The following is a 19,237-nucleotide window of genomic DNA, read 5'->3' as shown; positions in this document are numbered from 1 at the left end:
CATCTTTTTCCAAATGCATCATTTCTTTAAATTTTTAATCATTACAGAAATACAATGTTGTACCTTGCCTTTAAAAATTAAATACTGTTTTAAAGTCTGCTTTTAATTCTCAACTTAAGAACCTCTATTCCATGTAGTTGTACAATTTACCCATTCCCCTTACTGGACATTTAGGTTGTTTCCAGTTTGTTGCTTATTACTGCAACATGTTTGTGTACGTAGAGCTTTTTCCTTCTTTCGTTTGTTTTTGATTTTCTTTGTATAAATCCCCAGCAATCGGTTTTACTGGGTCAAAGGGTATATACATTTTCATGGCCTGATATGTTTCCAAAGTTTTTTTGTATAAGAGTTATATCAATTTATACTGTCTTCAATAATTAAAAAGTTGCTGTTTCACTGAGAGCTTTTCAGCAGAGTATTTTTTTCTAATATTAAATATGAAATACCTTAATTTAGGTTGCATTTTGTTCACTAACAAGGTTGACGAGTGTATTGATTATTCTTTTATCTGTGATGAATGCAGCAACTATAGAACACTTTTATTTGTTCAAAATAACTAGTGCTATTGATACACAAAAACTTTAGCTTCCCCAAATACTACTTCAGAATGAATATATCAGATTCAATTTTCATTAAAAGATAGGTATTCTTTCACACTGCAAGAAAAAAAAACAGTCAAGCTGCAGATTGGTTTTATATATTTATATGTCTCTTCATAAAAAGCAATTACAATCTGAGGACATTCATGATAGTTTTGATGCCAGCCCAAGTTCACCTTATTTAAATCTATTCTTTCGTGGGAAACATTAATTCTCACTGATGATAACTGGTAAAAGCCTCTTGATTTATCAGACTAATTTGCTATCATTAGGTTCACTGTGAGATAGAAGATTTTCTTTTTGTGCCATCTTTTTCTTTATCAGCTTTTCGAAAATTCAGCAGACAGCCAAGTTTTTCTCACGTTCCCAAAGACCGTCAGCATCTGGAAATCCTCCCCTTCCTGTTCACATCAGCCCAGACTTTCTCTGTTCATTAGATGACTGCAGTGTGGCACAGATTTTCACCTGTCAGTTCATTTTGTTTTCAGAGAAACAGATACCGTAACAGTAACGAGAGCACTTTAGCAAGTTACCAGTAACTATTTCAAAGGTTTTTAAAAGGAGGGGAAAAATTAATAATATTTTACATTAAAGTAGTTCCCTTTAAGTTGGGATGTCAGGTCCTGAGGCCACTTCCCCATCCCAGGATCTCCAGAGGAGACCCAAGCCCTGGAGCCCTGGGCACAGTGGAGCCCATCAGTGTGTTCTTCCCAAGCACTGCGCTGCCAGCGTCTGAGGCACCCAGACAGCACAGGACTGCGGCCACGATGGGGAGGGGCTCTTCTGATAGTGTTAGTTTTACTATATTTTGAAGAAGTACATGAGTGCTGTCAACTTTGGGCAGATAAAAAGGAAACCATTTAGCCTGGTTTTATTTAATTATATCGCCTTATGTGGCCTATTCTGTACACTATTAATTCGAGAGGCAGACTGAAAGAGGAAAAGGAATCCTGAGGACTCGGAGACACGGCAGCCATGCCACAGCCAAAAATGAGCCACGACATACGAAAGCTATTACTGCACAAATGCACAACGTCCCGGGATCTTAGTATTTCTTCAGCATCCATGGTTCGTTAGAAATTAGTAGTTAAGTTATTTAAAAGAATTAAAGGCCTCAAGGTGAAAGAATATAATGTCAATTTTGAAGGTTTTTAGAATTGAGAAAGTAACATATCACTTGTGGCTGATTTTCAGGCCTACTTAATTATTTAAAATGACTAATTATGGTTAGGTAAAATACAGAATTGCAAATTAAAAATTCAAATGTGTAACAAAGATCTCTCTTCAGTTCTTATTTTAAAAAAAAGGACAAAACTAAATACATAAAATTATATTACAAATATCAGGGGAACTGCAACCATCATCAGATTTTTTTAATGTAGAAAAATAACAAACTTTTACCCACACACATTTAATTAATGTGAAATAGAACTACAACATTTTATATAACGTGGTTTTTCTGCTACTAAAGACTATTTGACGCAAAATATATTTTGTGCAAAAATTAAAGGGACTGTATTTCCAGAGGGTAGAAAAGGGAATCACTAGCGGGTACCCATTGTTAGGAAGAGAGTTTTTCCCCAACACCTATCCCACTGCCAGCAATGGGAGTGGTGACAACTGGTGACATAAAAATAAACATATTACTTTGAAATAGATAATGCCAGATTATTTCAATATTATGAAAAGCAAACCTTCACTCCTGACCACTTAAAGACATGCCCTACAAAATTCTATTATGTTTTCAATATTAATCTGGACAGGGGATGAGGGTGGTGCAGACGGAAGACTTAAAAAAAAAAGAATGAGAGAGAGAAAACATACAAAAGGAATATATAAAACATTATGCATTTAGTAGAAATAATGAAAAATGACTTTGTGACACATTTTCCAAGAAAAGTTATTTTTACATATATTTAAATCCTGTAAAAACCAGGTATATTGCAAGGGGTTAAAAACAAGTCATTGATGAATGATGATCAGTTTTACCAGAGTTCATGCAATTAATTATCTGAGTTGGAAAGCTACTGTCCCAAGTCACAAAATGTATGCTCTGCCACATGATTACATGTTAAAATCACTTATTAAAAGAAATTATTTTGCATTTGGTGCTGACAGAGCTCTTGAGTAAGTGCTATACAAACTGAAGTTTATAGAAATTTTTAAATGATAATCTCAAAATACCATACAAAAAATATGTAAATAAAAAGATGCTTTAGAGTTGCAGGGCATTATAAAATCCGTAATGTGGTTTAAGACAAAAGATCACCTCTTGTGTATTTAAAAAAACTGTTAGCATAATCCTAAAAGTTCAGAATTGCGTTGTCAACAGCAAAAGGCACTGGGTACAGGGCAGCCACGCTGCACAGGGCGGGGGTCCTGCAGCCGCCAGCTCAAGCCCGCCATGCATGTGCAGGGACATGAAAAGATTCCGCACGCAACCAGTGCCACCTGGGAGGGGCCCTAGCACTAAGACACTCTTTCATCTACTCTGTCAGAGAGGAAAACTGCTTTTAAAAGAGATTATCAACAGTATAAATTCTGGTAAAGCACTGAAAATTAGGTATGGTATTTTTGGCACAAAAGCACTTTTAAAATCTGAGCTCATTTTGCAAAATATCTGTCTAGAATTTCTCATTTGAAAATAGAAACTTATAACATACACATAAATGTGTAAATGGTTTCATGAATGAATGAGTTAGAGTCTATGTTTCCTTAAACACTGCACACACCTTCTGTTTACTCCAGAACCAGGGATCTGCGTGTGCACGTACCTCCACATTCCACATCTACAGATATTGTACAAGTAACATTGCCGAAGTACACACTAATGCAGTCTGGCAAGATCAGGGTTCGCCTTTCAATATTATTCTTTTCAGTATTCAGATTCAATACTACTTCCTAGAAAAGCTAGATGACCAATTTCAGAGAAAGAATGGTTGCTATCTTTCCTTGATCCATAATATTAAAATCTGTACCAGTATATTTAGGCATTTCATTTATGTTTTCCAGCATTTCAAATTCAGCAAAACCTGTTTTTGATGTTTCTTATAGCATTCCTTCAAAAACAGGAGAAGCTTCGTCTAATGTAAAAAAATTAAAATAAGTCCAGAGGGCAGTTATTTTTCCACCAGAGATCTTGCTCCATTCTGAAAAGCACTGCAGAGCAGTGCTATCTGTTTAAGTCTGTCAGCTTTCAGAGAGCCATTAGGTGCAAAGTCTGCGAAAAAATTGTGTTAACATACCGTGACAGCTGGATGTATCTTACTGCACAATACAATTCATTTCTTCCTCCCTGAAGCATTTTAGGGTATGCTACAGCTGCTAAAAGGATTTCGGTTTTTCTTGGTCCTCTGTCTGTTGGGCCTGAGGTTGATGACATCTCCACCATTAAGGGTACTTGAATTCTGACCCAAGTGACTCCCAGCAGACGTGCTAAAGACACCTGGACAAGTTGAGGGAAAACACAAAGGTTAACACTAACGGATCTCAGGGTCACCTGAGCAGACAAAAGGGATGGACTAAAGAAACACTTTCAACTGTTAAGAGTTTTCATTTTGAACAATGTTGGTTCTAAAATGTAATCTCCAGTTTATGGGCTATTTATCGTCCACGATACACAAGACTCTGGGCCAGAGACACTATGAGCGACACAAAGACTACTAAGACTGATTCCTGCCCCCAAGAAGCTTACAATCTGATGAGTGAGGTGAGGCACTACAAACAGGCAGTGATGCTACAGGACACTCTATGTTAAGTGTCTTAAAAGAGACAAGATCCCACAGATGGTTCAAAGGAAGGGTCAACCACATCTAATTCATAAGAAAGGACAAACTACATGGAGGGACTGGACCCCTGGCAATGCCCTGCACTCAAGTCTCTGTTCATTTAAGAGAAGTGAAGGCTGTGCTTCAGCCAGACAGATAGCTGAGAGCTTTCTCCATAGACCTTGAGGGATGCACAGTTCTCAACAGAAGGTGGGAATGGGAGGCCATTCTTAATGGAAGAGCCAAAATGAGCAAAGGGATAAGTAAGACAGCCCTAGGCAGGCTCAAGAAACAGCTGGCCCTGTGGTGGAACCGTAAACAGGGTACATTACAAAAGTGGGGCATGAGGCTGCACAGGAAGGATGGACCAAACTGTCTTTAAATGCTGGGATGAAGAAAGCCTGAATTGAATGTGTTCCACAACCAGAATCTATCAAAGGGCTTTAATCAGCAGACTGGAAGGAGACAGGGTGGGCCCAGGAGACCAGACCAGACAGCGGCTTATCACAACTGCCCTGTCGTTTCTCAGAGCATGTGAGGTGCCTGACAGTAGGAACATATACAATAAAAAGGGCAAAGTAAGAAAAGTTAAAACAGGCCAAGAAAATGCTGTGTGTGTGTGTGTGTGTGTGTGTGTGTGTGTATGTGTAGTGAGGAGTGGGGTGCAGGCAGGAGGTCCTTAGGACAGAGGACTGGCGCCCATCCTCCCAGAAGCCATGGCCCAAAGTAAGATGCAGACAGGTGCTTCCTGTTCTCCAGGAAATACTAAACTCTGCTGGCATCTCATGTTAAAAATCAGGATGGGTGCTCAGCAAGGTGGCAGGAAAGGGAAGAGGTGTGGAGATGGTGCAAGTGTCAAGTCAGAGAAACAAGTGTTCAAAAAGGACAGACCTTTAGAAAATTCATCAGTTAAAAAATCTTTTAACTCAATATACTTTTTTTTTTTTTTTTTTCTGTGGTACGCAGGCCTCTCACTGCTGTGGCCTCTCCCGTTGCGGAGCACAGGCTCCGGACACGCGGGCTCAGTGGCCATGGCCCATGGGCCCAGCCACTCTGCGGCATGTGGGATCCTCCCGGACTGGGGCACGAACCCGTGTCCCCTGCATCAGCAGGCGGACTCCCAACCACTGCGCCACCAGGGAGGCCCCCTCAATATACCTTTTAATGAGAGCTGATACCACTAAATTTAATAATCACTCATCTCATGCTTTCCAGTCACATTTCCTAAAGAAAGGAGCATACTGTATTAAAAAAAAAAACCCAGTAAATATGATAATAATGAATGGAAAATAAATTTACCAGGTAAACATGGGGCTAAAACTTCCTGGGTACTTACCAATTTTGTTACTACTTGAATGCATTGATTCAGGATCCTCAGCTATTTGTTGTTTAAGCTTTTGAAGATATTTTTCAGCCAAATATTTAAAAACTGGAATGAAAACAAAACCAAAAACCTTGCCAGGTCAGTATAATTATGCATGTAAAACCTGTTCTTTCACATCACTTACTATAATATTTATACTTACAAAACAAATTTAAAATTATAGTTAGAAGTATACAATCTAGTTGAAAAAATTCAACTTCTAAAAATTATCTGAGTAATACCTAATTACAATGGTAATACTAATAAATATATAGTAGCATTTTATTAGTAAAGAAATAAAATATTACTTGTAGTCATTGGCTCTTTAGTTTTAAGTACCTGAATAGTGACTAATATTCAGCAACACTAAACTGACTCAGTCTTAAAAAGACTCTTTCTTTAACTGAAAACCACTATTCAGGGGACACTGAAGCAACAGCTGAGCTGCAATCTAATAAAATGAGCAGCAATTCCGGAATGAGAAAAATAACCACCATCTTTCTCTAATCTCACTTTCTTAAACTAGGAAACACTATTAAACAAGTTAAGGTCACTGTAACTACCTAGTGGGGTGTCCACCGCTGTGGGGTTCTAATGCAGCAATTTTAGAAGGTACGCTTGAAAAACACACGTGCATATACGCACACACATAGCCAGTTGTATTTTTAAATACAATAAAGCCCACTGGAGTTTTGCTGTAGAGTAACAACTATTCAAAGACATTAGTAAATAATCAAGGACTCAAACTCAGAGCAGCATCAGCCTTTAAACTTTACTTAATGATACATGACAAAGAGAAAATTCTATTCTCGTTACAAATACGATTTCTAAACAACAAAAAGAAAAGGCATAAGAAGAATAAACAAACTTCCTGCTGTTAACTGTTAAGAAGGCACTTTACCTTCCGTCACGTTCAGATCCTCCTTCACTGAAGTCCTGTAGAATCTCAGCTTCAACTTTTTTGCCAGTGCCTCAGCTTCCTCACTACACATCAATTTGAAAAAAACGCATGTAAAGGTACTTTCTGAGAGCTTGTTTTATTACATTTACTGCATACAGCCTGAGGACAGCAGTCAGCCCTTCCAGAACAGGTGAGAGCTACACTCAGTGCTTGAGCAGGATTTTCAGTTGTCACTGCTCTTGGGGGGGTAAACACCAGCCATCTCACTGTAACTGCAAGACACTTTTCTGTAAAGTCACTTACTCTAGCCTTAAAATGACTAAATGTCACTTTTCTTTATATACTACTTTAATTTTCTCTCTTCAGTTATTAAAAACACTTGAATTTAATTACACTCTGAAAGTCTTATACTGCATTACCTATTTTATTCTTATTGGCTACAAAACTACTTTGCTGCCAAAGCCTAAGTCAGTATATTGATGTGTCTAGAACAGTGGACTCCTAATTTTAGTTTCATTATGACTCCCAATTCTCTAAAATATTTCCCAATGATTCTACCACACGCCTCCCCTCCCCCACTGTAATCAAGCTGGTCTGTGTCATCAATGACATACATAAGTGATGGCGTGTGACTTTGAGACTCCTCATAAGAGGCACTGCGGTTTCCGCCTTGCCCCCTCTGGGATCACGTGCCTGGGGAAGCAGCTGCCACACACTGAGGACACTTGCAGCCTGAAGGAGAGGCCACCTGCCCATGGCCAAGCGAGGGTGCCATCCTGGAAGCAGACCCCCCCAGCCCCAGTCAAAAGCCCTCCTGTGACCACAGGCCCCGGCAACATATTGACAGCAACCTCATGAAAACCCAGAACCAAGCCACCCAACTAAGCCACTCCCAAATTCCTGACCCACAAAAACTGTGACATAATAAATGTTTGTTGTTTTAAACTACTAAGTTTTGGGCTAATCTGTTATACAGCATCAGACAACTAATACAAGAACTTATAAAAAAATAAGGTAAAAACCAAGTAAGTATTTTCAAAGCCAGAAAAAAGTTAATAATGCAGTAAACAAATACTTATACAGAGAAATTATCTGGATGCCAAACTGTTCACAAATGTGAGCATAATGGTTCTGGGTATACAAAACAATACGAATCTGAACTGCTTACCTATTTAAACTCATCAACATACTTATGCTAGATATTAAAACATCTAGGGATGTTTTCCTTTTTAGATTTATTTATTTTTGGCTGCGTTGGGTCTTTGTTGCTGCACGCAGGCTTTCTCTAGTTGTGGTGAGCGGGGGCTACGCTTTGTTGCAGTGCACGGGCTTCTCATTGTGGTGGCTTCTCTTCGTTGCAGAGCATGGGCTCTAGACATGCAGGCTTCAGTAGTTGTGGCTCGCGGGCCCTAGAGTGCAGGCTCAGTAGTTGTGGCGCATGGGCTTAGTTGCTCTGCGGCATGTGGGATCTTCCCGGACCAGGGATTGAACCCATGTCCCCTGCACTGGCAGGAAGATTCTTAACCACTGCACCACCAGGGAAGTTCTGGAATGTTTCTCTTAACATTCTTACTCTGTCTAGATTTGACTTCACATGAGGAGTTGGATTTGAGCTGCAAGGACCTGGAATTCTAAAAGGGCTTTCAAAACGTACTCTTTTAATTTTCTTTACTACTGATTCAGTGTGAACTTTTTAAACCCAAACCAATCACACAATAGCTCACAGAAATTTTTAAGTATAAGGCAGTCTTTTTAAAAACTTTCCTAAATTTTGTAAGTGTATGCAAAAACTAAAATAGGTTTTAGCTTTACAGAATTACAGCCACCCCCTCAACAGGAGCCACCTTACTTCTTTATACAAGAGTCATCAAGGAGATCGATCTTGTTTTGTACAAGTACAGTTGGTATATCTCCAACTTCAGCCACCACCTTCTCTCTCCAACTGGAAATCGCTTCAAAAGATTCCCTGTCTGTGGTGGAAAATACAAGCACACAAGCCTGGGCTCCTGTAAGTTCACAAAATAAAAATGTTATTTACATTAATGAAACAATCCTATGCAGGGTGAGGGAAAATTTTACGTATTCAAAACAATTTTTATGTAAATAAATGAACTCATCTTTGTAGCACTGCTTTTTTTTTTTAATTTAATTTATTTTATTTTTGGATGTTTTGGGTCTTCGTTGCTGCGTGGGCTTTTCTCTAGTTGCAGTGTGCAGGGGCTACTCTTCATTGTGGTGCGCAGGCTTCTCACTGCAGTGGCTTCTCTTGTTGCGGAGCACAGGCTCTAGGCGCGCGGGCTTCAGTAGTTGTGGCTCACGGGCTCTAGAGCACAGGCTCAGTAGTTGTGGCACATGGGCTTAGTTGCTCCGTGGCATGTGGGATCTTCCCTGACCAGGACTCGAACCCGTGTCTCCTGCATTGGCAGGTGGATTCTTAACCACTGTGCCACCAGGGAAGCCCTATTTTTTAACATATAAACTCTATTTTCTAATTCAAAGAACCAATTTTTACCAAGAACAGTGGTTCTCATATTTGTGCAAGTGCCAAAGTACCCTCAAAATTATACACATTCCTTGTGGAACACCACAAAATACTGATATATTTAATAACACTGTAAAAGCCACAGAGAACAGTAAACTAGGCATGAATGACAGAGTTGCTGAGTTCTTCTCGTTAATATCTGTCACCTGCTTCTTAATTTCTTTTGGCACAGATTTAAGAAAAGTCTATGAGAGAAAAATATCACAATTTTCTCATTCTATTTACTTTTTAAAAAAAATCTATATTATTTTATTTTAGTAGCAGAATACCATCAATGCTAAAGAATGTAATTTAGGAACCAGTGCCAAGAGTAAAATATTTATATATAGTAGAGAGGAAAAGAGTTTAATTTAGTTTTTCATCCTCTTTAACTGCATAATTCCCATACCATACTCACAATATTTTAACTATCAACTATCACATTAGGTTGACAATATTTTAACTATCAACTATCACATTAGTTGATAATATCTCATTTTAAAAATAAGCATCAACCTTCTGGAAGAGGGTTTTTACCAATGATTTGCTGTTGAATCAGACAGCATAATGACAAAAACAGGTGAGCAGAGAAAATCGTCCTGGAGTCAAGAGGGTTCCTCACTGCTACTCCTTCCTTCCAGATATCCCAGGTGTAAGAGTTTCCTACTAAGACTCAAGACACACATACCTGGGCTACCTAAGACACTCTAGGGACAAAAAAAGGTTTGTTTATCACCTGAGGGAATATGGTAGAAACCCAAAGAACAATTAATGAAGGAAAAAACCAGCAGTTCACTATGACTGTAAAAGCAGAGGCCTCTCTCCTCTAGAACAGGCTTTGAACCAAAGAATAAATTAATTATGCAAAACTGAGGGGTGGGGGACAGGCAGATTGACAGACACAGCGTGAGACTTGCTCAGAATTGAAGAAGTAAAACTGAAGAGATCACACTAGCATATTGGACAACAAATTTATATTTACTTGAACTCTAACATTTACTTAAACTACAAATAAAACATTATTTAATCATACTTTAAGAAACTTTTTTGGGGACCTCCCTGGCGGTCCAGTGGTTAAGACTCCGCCTTCCAATGCAGGGGGTGTGGGTTCGATCCCTGGTTGGGGAGCTAAGATCCCACATACCTCGGGGCCAAAAAACAGAAAACAGAAGCACTATTGTAACAAATTCAATAAAGGCTTTAAAAAATGGCCCACATCAAAACAAAACAAAAAAAAATCTTAAAAAAAAAAAGTTACAAAACTCTGTTAGCTTTAAACCTAGAATTTTATATCAGTCAAGTGTCGTTTAAATTTGAGGGTCCAATAAGGTATTTCCAAGTATACAAGGTCCCAGACACACAAAAAAACACTTATTAGAGAAGATGCTAAAAAAAACAAAACAGGGCTTCCCTGGTGGCGCAGTGGCTGAGAGTCCGCCTGCCGATGCAGGGGACATGGGTTCGTGCCCCAGTCCGGGAAGATCCCACATGCCGCGGAGCGGCTGGGCCTGTGAGCCATGGCCGCTGAGCCTGCGCGTCCGGAGCCTGTGCTCCGCAACGGGAGAGGCCACAACAGTGAGAGGCCCGCGTACCGCAAAAAAACAAAACGAAACAAAAACAACTAACAAACAACAACAAAAAAACTAAGCAGATGGTGCCAGAGATATGGGCAGTAAGAATAATTAAGAAAAGCACAATTTTGTTTGAAAAATCAAGGATCAAAGGATAAAAGAAAAAGTCTGTCAATAAAACCCAAAATTATTTAGTGGGGGACTCGGTAGAGAGACCACACTGGGCGGGATAGGCTGCAGTGCCCTCTGAGGAGGAGGAGGGACCTGGATTCAGAAGCCACCAGGGACGTGAGCACGGTGCCCCCTCCCCCCACAGGTGCCCTGTGTGTTCCCCGCCCCGACCCTCCAGCACGGGCTGCAGGGGGCGCTCTGCTCTTCTGTCAGGGGTGGTCTAGCACACCCCCTAAGGGGACTGGATGCCTGGGGCGGGGGGGAACCTCAGCTTCCCTGGGGTGGGGTCACCCCGAGGCGCGTCTCCCCGCCTGCTCTCCCCACCGGCAGTAGTAACTGGCTCATTACTGCACCCTTTATGCACGGTTCTCCCTTCTTTCCCTGGCCTCTCACTTCTACATCCCACACCCACCCCGCTGTGTGTGTGTGCGTGTGTGGGGAGGTGTAAAATGACCCTAAAAAAATAATAAAGTAAATTAAAGTGACCCCACGCTGCTCTCCCTTCTTTTTCTTTTTTGGACCCCTAGCTCTGTGTTTGTACCAGCCATCTTTGGGAAAGTTGTTTTAATTTCTCTGTTGTTAATATTGAAAGGCAGCTAGTGTTTTCTACCCATATATTTTACAAAGACCTTTATTTTCCTACTATTCAATCTTCCTTCAATACTACCTACCCTAAAAATTGCACCATTGGAAAAGTTTCTTCATTATCATAGATAACAGTAAGTCACCCATAAGTGGATCACTTCTAACAGTTAATAAACTACCTCACTTGTCCATGCATCAGAAATACAGAGCTCTGAATAAATTTTTGGTGTCAATGATAAGATCACCAATAGCAAGTATTTATTCCTCCTTAATAAGATCATTCCAAAAAAGCCACTATATTTTAATGCAATTCAGAAAATACTCTCCAAGACACATAATGTGCAGAGAGTAATTCTATCCTCAAATCACTGACAGATCCTACAAGATGGTCTGTAGGCAGGTCCTGAGTGTGGCTGACAGCGGCATCAGTGTCACCTGGAAGGCTGTAGAAATGCAGACTCTCAGAGCTACCCACAGATCTATAAAATTCAGTTTGCATTTTAATGAGATCCCCAGGGGATTCCTGTGCACAGTCAAGTTTAAGAAACACTGCTCTAGCGAACACTAGCAAAGGCTTTAAAAATACTATTATAGATACTACTCAGGATTTAAAATGCTGTCCCTTATTCTTTTTGACATTCTATACAATCTAAAGCACATAAATTATTCACTGAACCAATCTGTCACAGATTCCATGCTCACATAATTTCAAAACAAACCTCAGACTTGCATAGTCTAATTCTGTTGTTCTTTAATTCTTGCATTTATAATTATAACTTATAACTAGCTTCTTGTTCAGAGCTATTTCATTTCCAATAATTTATATTCATTTATATTTGTGAAAAAAATTATTTTTTAAGAAAATAAGGGTTTCCTTCTACTTATGTGCATGATCTCAAATAACAGGTCTCAAGTCTATAACCTAATTTACATATACTTAGAAGCATTTTTTTTCTGAGAACCAAGTCACAGTAAAAAACTGTAATAAAAATCTACTTCATGTTGTATGTAACTTTCTGTACTAAGTACGGTTTCTACTGCCTAGGGTGGACTTTCTTAAGGGTTTAACAGGAGTCATCTGGGCTCCCAAAGGCTTCCTAATATGATCTGTGCTCTGTTCTAACCTACTGATAAGGAGATCATGTTTCCACTTGTCTCACTGTACAATTAAGCCAGCATTCTAAGAACATAATGATGCCTTGGAGCAATAGTCTTGCTATAATAGGTCTTTTAAATGAATTACAATAAATTTTTTCTTTTTTAAATATAATTTTTATGCATCTTGAATAACACATTTTTAGGACATAAGTCAGTAGGTCATAATTTTATAAGGCATAGTGTTTCTATCACTAAATCTCTATCTTAACTCATTCTGCCCATCTTACCTTTTCTTCCTACTCTTTATTTAATTATATCGTCATCTGAATCTATACTAGTAGCAGATATTACCTGGTGCCTAGCCACCATCCAGTGCCCTGTCCCCAAGAACACCTCTCCCCCTCTGTACAGTAGTCTATGGTTTAGGCAGCTAAACTTCCCTCTGCCTTGGGGGAGCCCCAAGTGCACCAAGCCCATTGGGGCAATCACCTTCCTCTGACTACTCACTGTAATCTGGTCAAAGGTGGTCTAATCAGATAAAAGCTCTGGACTTTTGGTCCACTGTTGTAGGAAGTAACCCTCGGTCCCCAAGAATGTGAACAAAAAGCACTGTCGATGGTAGCAAACTTGCAGACAAGAGGAAAATCAGCATGGAGAGGAACCCCACACAAGGAGGCGGCCAGCCAGAAGAATCAGCAAGGTTATAGTCCCAACAAACCACAAATGAAAGCTACTCCCAGTAACAAGTCAACAGACGCTAAATAAGTCGGTTTGAAATTGCTTTTCTGCTGTCAGCAACCAAAAGCACTTTGATAGAACCTCAAAAAGAAAAAAGCATATAAGTCCAATATGCCATTTCTCAAATTCATGTAACATTGCCACTGTTTGTTCCTTAATTCAAATAGGGATGTGAGGGAAAAAGCTGAAGCTTAAGACCTGTCTCAGTATCTACCCTCTTTGCCATTTTAACATAGTTGGCTAAAAAACGTTACATTTAAAAAAAACCTTTTAACAGATCTATTTATACACTTAAGATTGCTTTAAGTTAAAATGTTAAACACAGGGAAATCAATGCTGTTTAAAGCCTTTTAGTCCAAATGAAACAAAGTGAAAAGAAATTTGAACATCACCCATATAAATTAAGATGTAAATAATAATTATGGGCTCTCTTTTTAGTTTCTGGCAAAGAATGTTTTTTGTAAACATATGAAAGAGAAACGGTATGATTCATGGACATCTAACAAGTTAAAACAAGAAGTCTGCAACAAACTGGATGAGTCAAGTTAAAAAAATTAGAAGATAATGTTGAACAAAGTCTTATGGCAGTGGATAGTAAAATATGTTTAGCTACCTGGTCTTTTTCTTTAAATTAGGGACCCAAATGAGCTACTTAACTGTACAGTTCCAACGTTTTCTCCTTTTTATTCATATACGAATCAAATCATTTTGACATTTGACCAGTTTTGTCTTTTTTTAAGTTAAACTTTATTTTGAGATAATTGTGGACTCACAGTTTTGCCCTTTTAAATTAGAGAGACATAATGATAATACTTTCTCCAAAAATAACCATACTAGTTAAAAAGTAATACTGCCACATCACATTGTTAAAAGTTTAAAAAGAAATAGCCCAACCTATTTTTTTCCACACAAAAAGAACATATATTTTAGGCTGAGAATTAAGAGAAGAAAGCTAGGTAGGTAAAAAGAGGAATTTCCCCCACAGTTTATTTAGTCTTAGATCCTATCATTGTAGCTCTTCCTTTTCACATGTATCTTATACTTCCCTGAACTCGTATAGCCTAGAGAAGGCTTTACCCACATTAAATATCATAACAAAATGCCATCTTGTCTGCCAGGGCTTTACTTTTTCTTATGTTAGTTTCCACTCTATGTAGTCATTTCCCTGGAGTCAGAGAAGACATTTCACAACTTCTGAATTATTAGGTCTGGGAATGACTATATGAGTCATGTAATTCTAAGGCAGAGATAAACAGTCTATAGCACAGAGTATTATTTACCACCCAACAAGATCTTTAGAAGAATAATAGCCTGGGGTTTTAAAAAATACTTTGGAATTAATTTAAATATTCTTAAAGAGAAATCCTTCTATGGGAAACAAGAAAAGCAAAGTTCTTTGTTCAGCTAAAAGAACATGTCAAAACAAACTAAAGACACCCATGATTTACCTCGATAGTAGGCCTTTGTTATTGCATCAAACTCCTCTTGACCTGCGGTATCCCACAACATGAGCCTGACGTCTTCATCATTAACTCTGAAACAAGAGATGAATGAATTTCATATGCAAAGGAAATGTATTTTTCAAACCTGGTGGTATTAAAACTACATTGTTGGGCTTCCCTGGTGGTGCAGTGATTAAGAATCCACCTGCTGATGCAGGGGACACGGGTTCGAGTCCTGATCCAGGAAGATCCCACATGTCACAGAGTAACTAAGCCCGTGTGCCACAACTACTGAAGCCCATGCACCTAGAGTCCGTGCTCCGCAACAAGAGAAGCGACCGCAATGAGAAGCCCGTGCATCGCAACAAAGAGTAGCCCCTGCTCGCCACAACGAGAGAAAACCCGCATACAGCAACGAAGACCCAACGCAGCCAAAAATAAATAAACAAATTTATTTATTTATTTACTTATTTTAAAAAAACTACATTGCTGGTTTCACTCTGAAAAAGTCTGAGCACTTTTAAATGCTGATACCATTACCAACAGTGCAAGTAAAGGGTGAAAGACACTCCCCTAAAGCTGTAATTTTACACGATTTGGATTTATCTGTCATGTTTTTTCCTTCAACCATAGTCACAGATAGTGGTGGCTCTAAGACTAGCATCCGAGGGGTCCATGCCTGAGGATTCAACCACCTGCAGATAGAAAATATTTGGGAAAAAAATTCTAGAAAGTTCCAAGAAGCAAAACTTGAATTTACTGTGTGCCTGGCAACTATTTACACAGCATTTACATTATATTAGATATTATAAGTAATCTGGAGATGACTGAAAGTCTATGGGAGCACGTGTGTAGGTTAAATGCAAATACTATGCCATTTTATACAAGGAACTGAGTGCCCATGGATGCTGGTGTCCGTAGGATTCTGGACACCCAGGGTCAGCTGTCCTGGGAAAGGGTTCCCTTAGGTCAGTGCTTGCCCTCCTCCTGCTACCCTATTCTAATGGGGGAGAATAGTAAGAAAGGAAAGAAGCAGCTTACTGCTTGGTTGCCCTTTAACCCCCAAATTAACTCTGTTCTGTCACACCTGTTGTCTTATTCGCAGGCAGTAGTTCTGTTCTACAGAGTCACTGCCAACACTGAATTAGCAAATCCTGAACCATTCCTCTGAGGGAAAATACCAGGCGGGTGAGGTGCCTGTGAGCCCCTGGTTACAATTTCATCAACTGATCAATATATAACCTTGTTTTTTGCATTGTTCTGTTTAAACACACCTTATTTAATATACACTGTTGATTCATTAACATTGAACCCACGGCCAACACTACTATAACTGGTGCCTGAACGAAGCTTATCTAATACATGTGTTTTCTCCATAAGGCACGTCACAGCTCACCAGACGGCACTTCAGCTCTAGGCTTGGGGCCATTTTAAACAGCGAAACTACCAACAAAAAGCACAAAAATGTGGCACAAAAACAGAACATGAAAAGGCCACTCATGTACAGTATGAGAGATGAAACAAAAACACAGTGGGTCACCTTGTTCAACCTCAGCCGAACGTGTGTGTTTAAGTGACTCAAATTTTTTGCTGCTCTGTGCATGTCCACAAATGACCATCAGAGTACTGGGAGTACTGAGTCTGGGGTTACAAATAAATTTTAGCAAGCAGTGAATTTGCAAATATGAAATCCACAAATAATGAGAAGTAACTGCATACTTAAAATATAAATATGGAGTCTGAATAATAAGGGTCAACTGTATACTTAAAATATTAATTTGGTCCAGATAGCAAGTGCAAAAAATAAACATCATCAAGATTTAAAATGAATCCCCTTAAAATATCTAAGAAAGGAAGCAAATAGAGAAGTATTTTGAAAAAGAGGGTAACAGAGTACAGATTATAAATTCAACATCTTTAAAACAGTGAACACAATTATCTTTGATGCTAGTGTCTGGGATAGTTAAATCAGATTTGTTTAATGTTTCTCCTACGATTTAAAATATCCTTAAAAGTTCTCAGGACTAATGACAAAAAGTGTTACTTTGATGTGTTTTAGAATCCAATTGGATTTCCTTTTCACAGGAGTATTTAATCCTCTCAAATCTTTCTCTTACTTCTTTAAAGTAAAAACAAATTATTAATTCTCTAACTTCTATAAGCCCAGTTTTAAAAAGAGAAGAGACATTTTACACAAACAGATCCCATAATATAAGAGATGAAAATTATTCTGCGAGACAGGTAACTTTCTTTCCAAATAAAATAGTCGACAGAAATCTCGGTAGAATCAAGCGTCAGTTTGTGTTTAAGAAGTGCTCAGGGTGCCACCAATAAATATAAACAGATGTAAGATTGAAAAAGAGAGAAGGGAGAAGTGTAGGTAAAAAAGAAGAAAAAATGAGAGAGAAAGGGAAGAGATGGGGGAGGGGGAAAAAAGAAGGCGAAGACACACAAAGGAGTGAATAACTGAAAACCCGCTGCCACTAGACACCTAGCCTTGGATTGTATTGTACTCAGTTACTATTATTCTGAGCAAACTCTTGGACACAGCTCACATATCAAAACCGAGAGGATAAAACAGCCAAGTACATACTGTATCTGTCGCTCCAAAAAATCAACTCCAATGGTTTTCTTGTAGTCTTTTGTAAAAATGCCTTTGCAATACCGCTGAATCATACTTGATTTTCCAACTGCGCCATTCCCTACAACCACCATCTTTATGGCGACTTCCATATCTTCCTCCAACATTTTTGGAGTTGAAAAGGTTTCTGTGCCAAATTTAATTCCAGGTGATCCGATCTTCTCTCTCAAATCTTTGGTTTAAAATGAAGTTATTTTTTCATGACAAAACCTATATAAAATAAAATAAGCTATAATTGTTTTATCAAGAAATAATCATAATGAATTGCAAGAATTTTTTCCGTGTTGAAGGCCCTCTCCCCACCCTGTTCAGATAATGTAAATTCTTTGAAAAAAGAGACAATAATACCATTCACTTTTGCACCCTTAACAACAGCAGAATGTATGACTTCCAGGTACCAATAAATGCCTAGATTACATAGTTCTGCCTTTCACTGAGACTAGAGTATGAGTGTTAAGAGTCGAGGCCTGACTTACTAGTTGCTACTTACTGGTTCTGTGCTCTTAGTGAAGTTATTGCTTAACCTCTTGAAGCTTCAGTTTCCTGAGGATATTTACCTCACAGGATTGTTGATCAATGATAGATACAAAGCACTTAGCACAGTGAAAGTTAGGCATTCAAAAAAATGGTACTTTCATATACCATAATAAATCCTCCTTTTATCCCATTTGGTGGATAGTTACCACCAAATGGGCAACAAATACAAAATCTAAGGAAACTGCTCTTCATCCTCACAGGTAATAATTAATGTCCCTAGAACAGCACCCTAAGGAAGGGTTTTGTATAATGCTATGCAACCACGTGATAGCATCGGGCTCTTAGTTACCGTGCTTTAGTGTTTAGATTACAATGGATCCTCTACACATCATCTTATACCATGCATTTTTTTCATTAGTTTCAGACTAGTTACAGTTACTCATATAATGAAAGTAATAGAATGTGTACTGTTCGCATTTTAGACTGAAAAGAACAGAAAGCCAATTTCTTCATATTTCTTCACTAGTTAAGTTCCTGCCTACTTAGCTATTATATTCCAGCTACCTTAACCAAAAATCCATTTATACAACCACTACACAAAACATGTCTGAAATGTGAAGAACATTCCTTTCTTTGCCCCTAATGGAGTCTCAGTAATTGACCCTAATGCTTCACAAAGTTGCACGATTGTAAGAAGCATCTAGGAGCACTTGTTAAAGTACAGGTTCTAGGTCTCCACTTCAGACATAATTAAATGATTAAAACAACAACTTAAAGTATTGGAACAAGAGAAAGAAGATGACAGAAGCAAAAATATGGGTAAATATAGCAGACTTCTCTTAAATGTTCTGTTACATTTGACAGTTGAAAGAAAAATTATAATACTGTTCAATATGGTTTTCAATATATGTAGAGAAAACATTTAAGACAAGTAATTATATGTGGAAGAGGGGACTTCCCTGGTGGTCCAGTGGTTAAGACTCTGTGCTCCCAATGCAGGGGGCCCGGGTTCGATCCCTGGTCAGGGAACTAGATCCTGCATGCCGCGAGCCCACATGCTGCAACTAAAAAAAGATCCTGGGCTTCCCTGGTGGCACAGTGGTTGAGAGTCCGCCTGCCGATGCAGGGGACACGGGTTCGTGCCCCGGTCTGGGAAGATCCCACATGCCGTGGAGCGGCTAGGCCCATGAGCCATGGCCGCTGAGCCTGCGCATCTGGAGCCTGTGCTCCGCGGCGGGAGAGGCCACAGCAGTGAGAGGCCCGCGTACCGCAAAAAAAAAAAAAAAAAAAGATTATAGATCTAAATATAAAACTATAATATCTAGAAGATGAAAATCTTCTTGACCTGGGATTAGGCAAAGTT

The 19,237-nt window shown here is 38.9% G+C and overlaps 1 protein-coding gene across 1 annotated transcript; it reads right to left on the bottom strand.

The window, feature by feature from the left end:
* Window positions 1-3,904: 3,904 nt before the first annotated feature.
* On the bottom strand, window positions 3,905-17,504 carry RAB23 (RAB23, member RAS oncogene family). The gene is made up of 6 exons (XM_065885713.1): window positions 17,350-17,504; window positions 14,763-14,848; window positions 8,480-8,636; window positions 6,631-6,713; window positions 5,703-5,795; window positions 3,905-4,044 (listed from the first exon to the last, which is right to left on the bottom strand). Exons 1-6 carry the CDS (start codon window positions 17,502-17,504, stop codon window positions 3,905-3,907), a joined length of 714 nt encoding a protein of 237 aa, XP_065741785.1.
* Window positions 17,505-19,237: the final 1,733 nt, after the last annotated feature.

This window comes from Phocoena phocoena, chromosome 10 (assembly GCF_963924675.1).
Source record: "Phocoena phocoena chromosome 10, mPhoPho1.1, whole genome shotgun sequence".
Lineage (NCBI taxonomy): Eukaryota > Metazoa > Chordata > Mammalia > Artiodactyla > Phocoenidae > Phocoena > Phocoena phocoena.
This window is presented reverse-complemented; position numbering and strand designations above follow the sequence as displayed.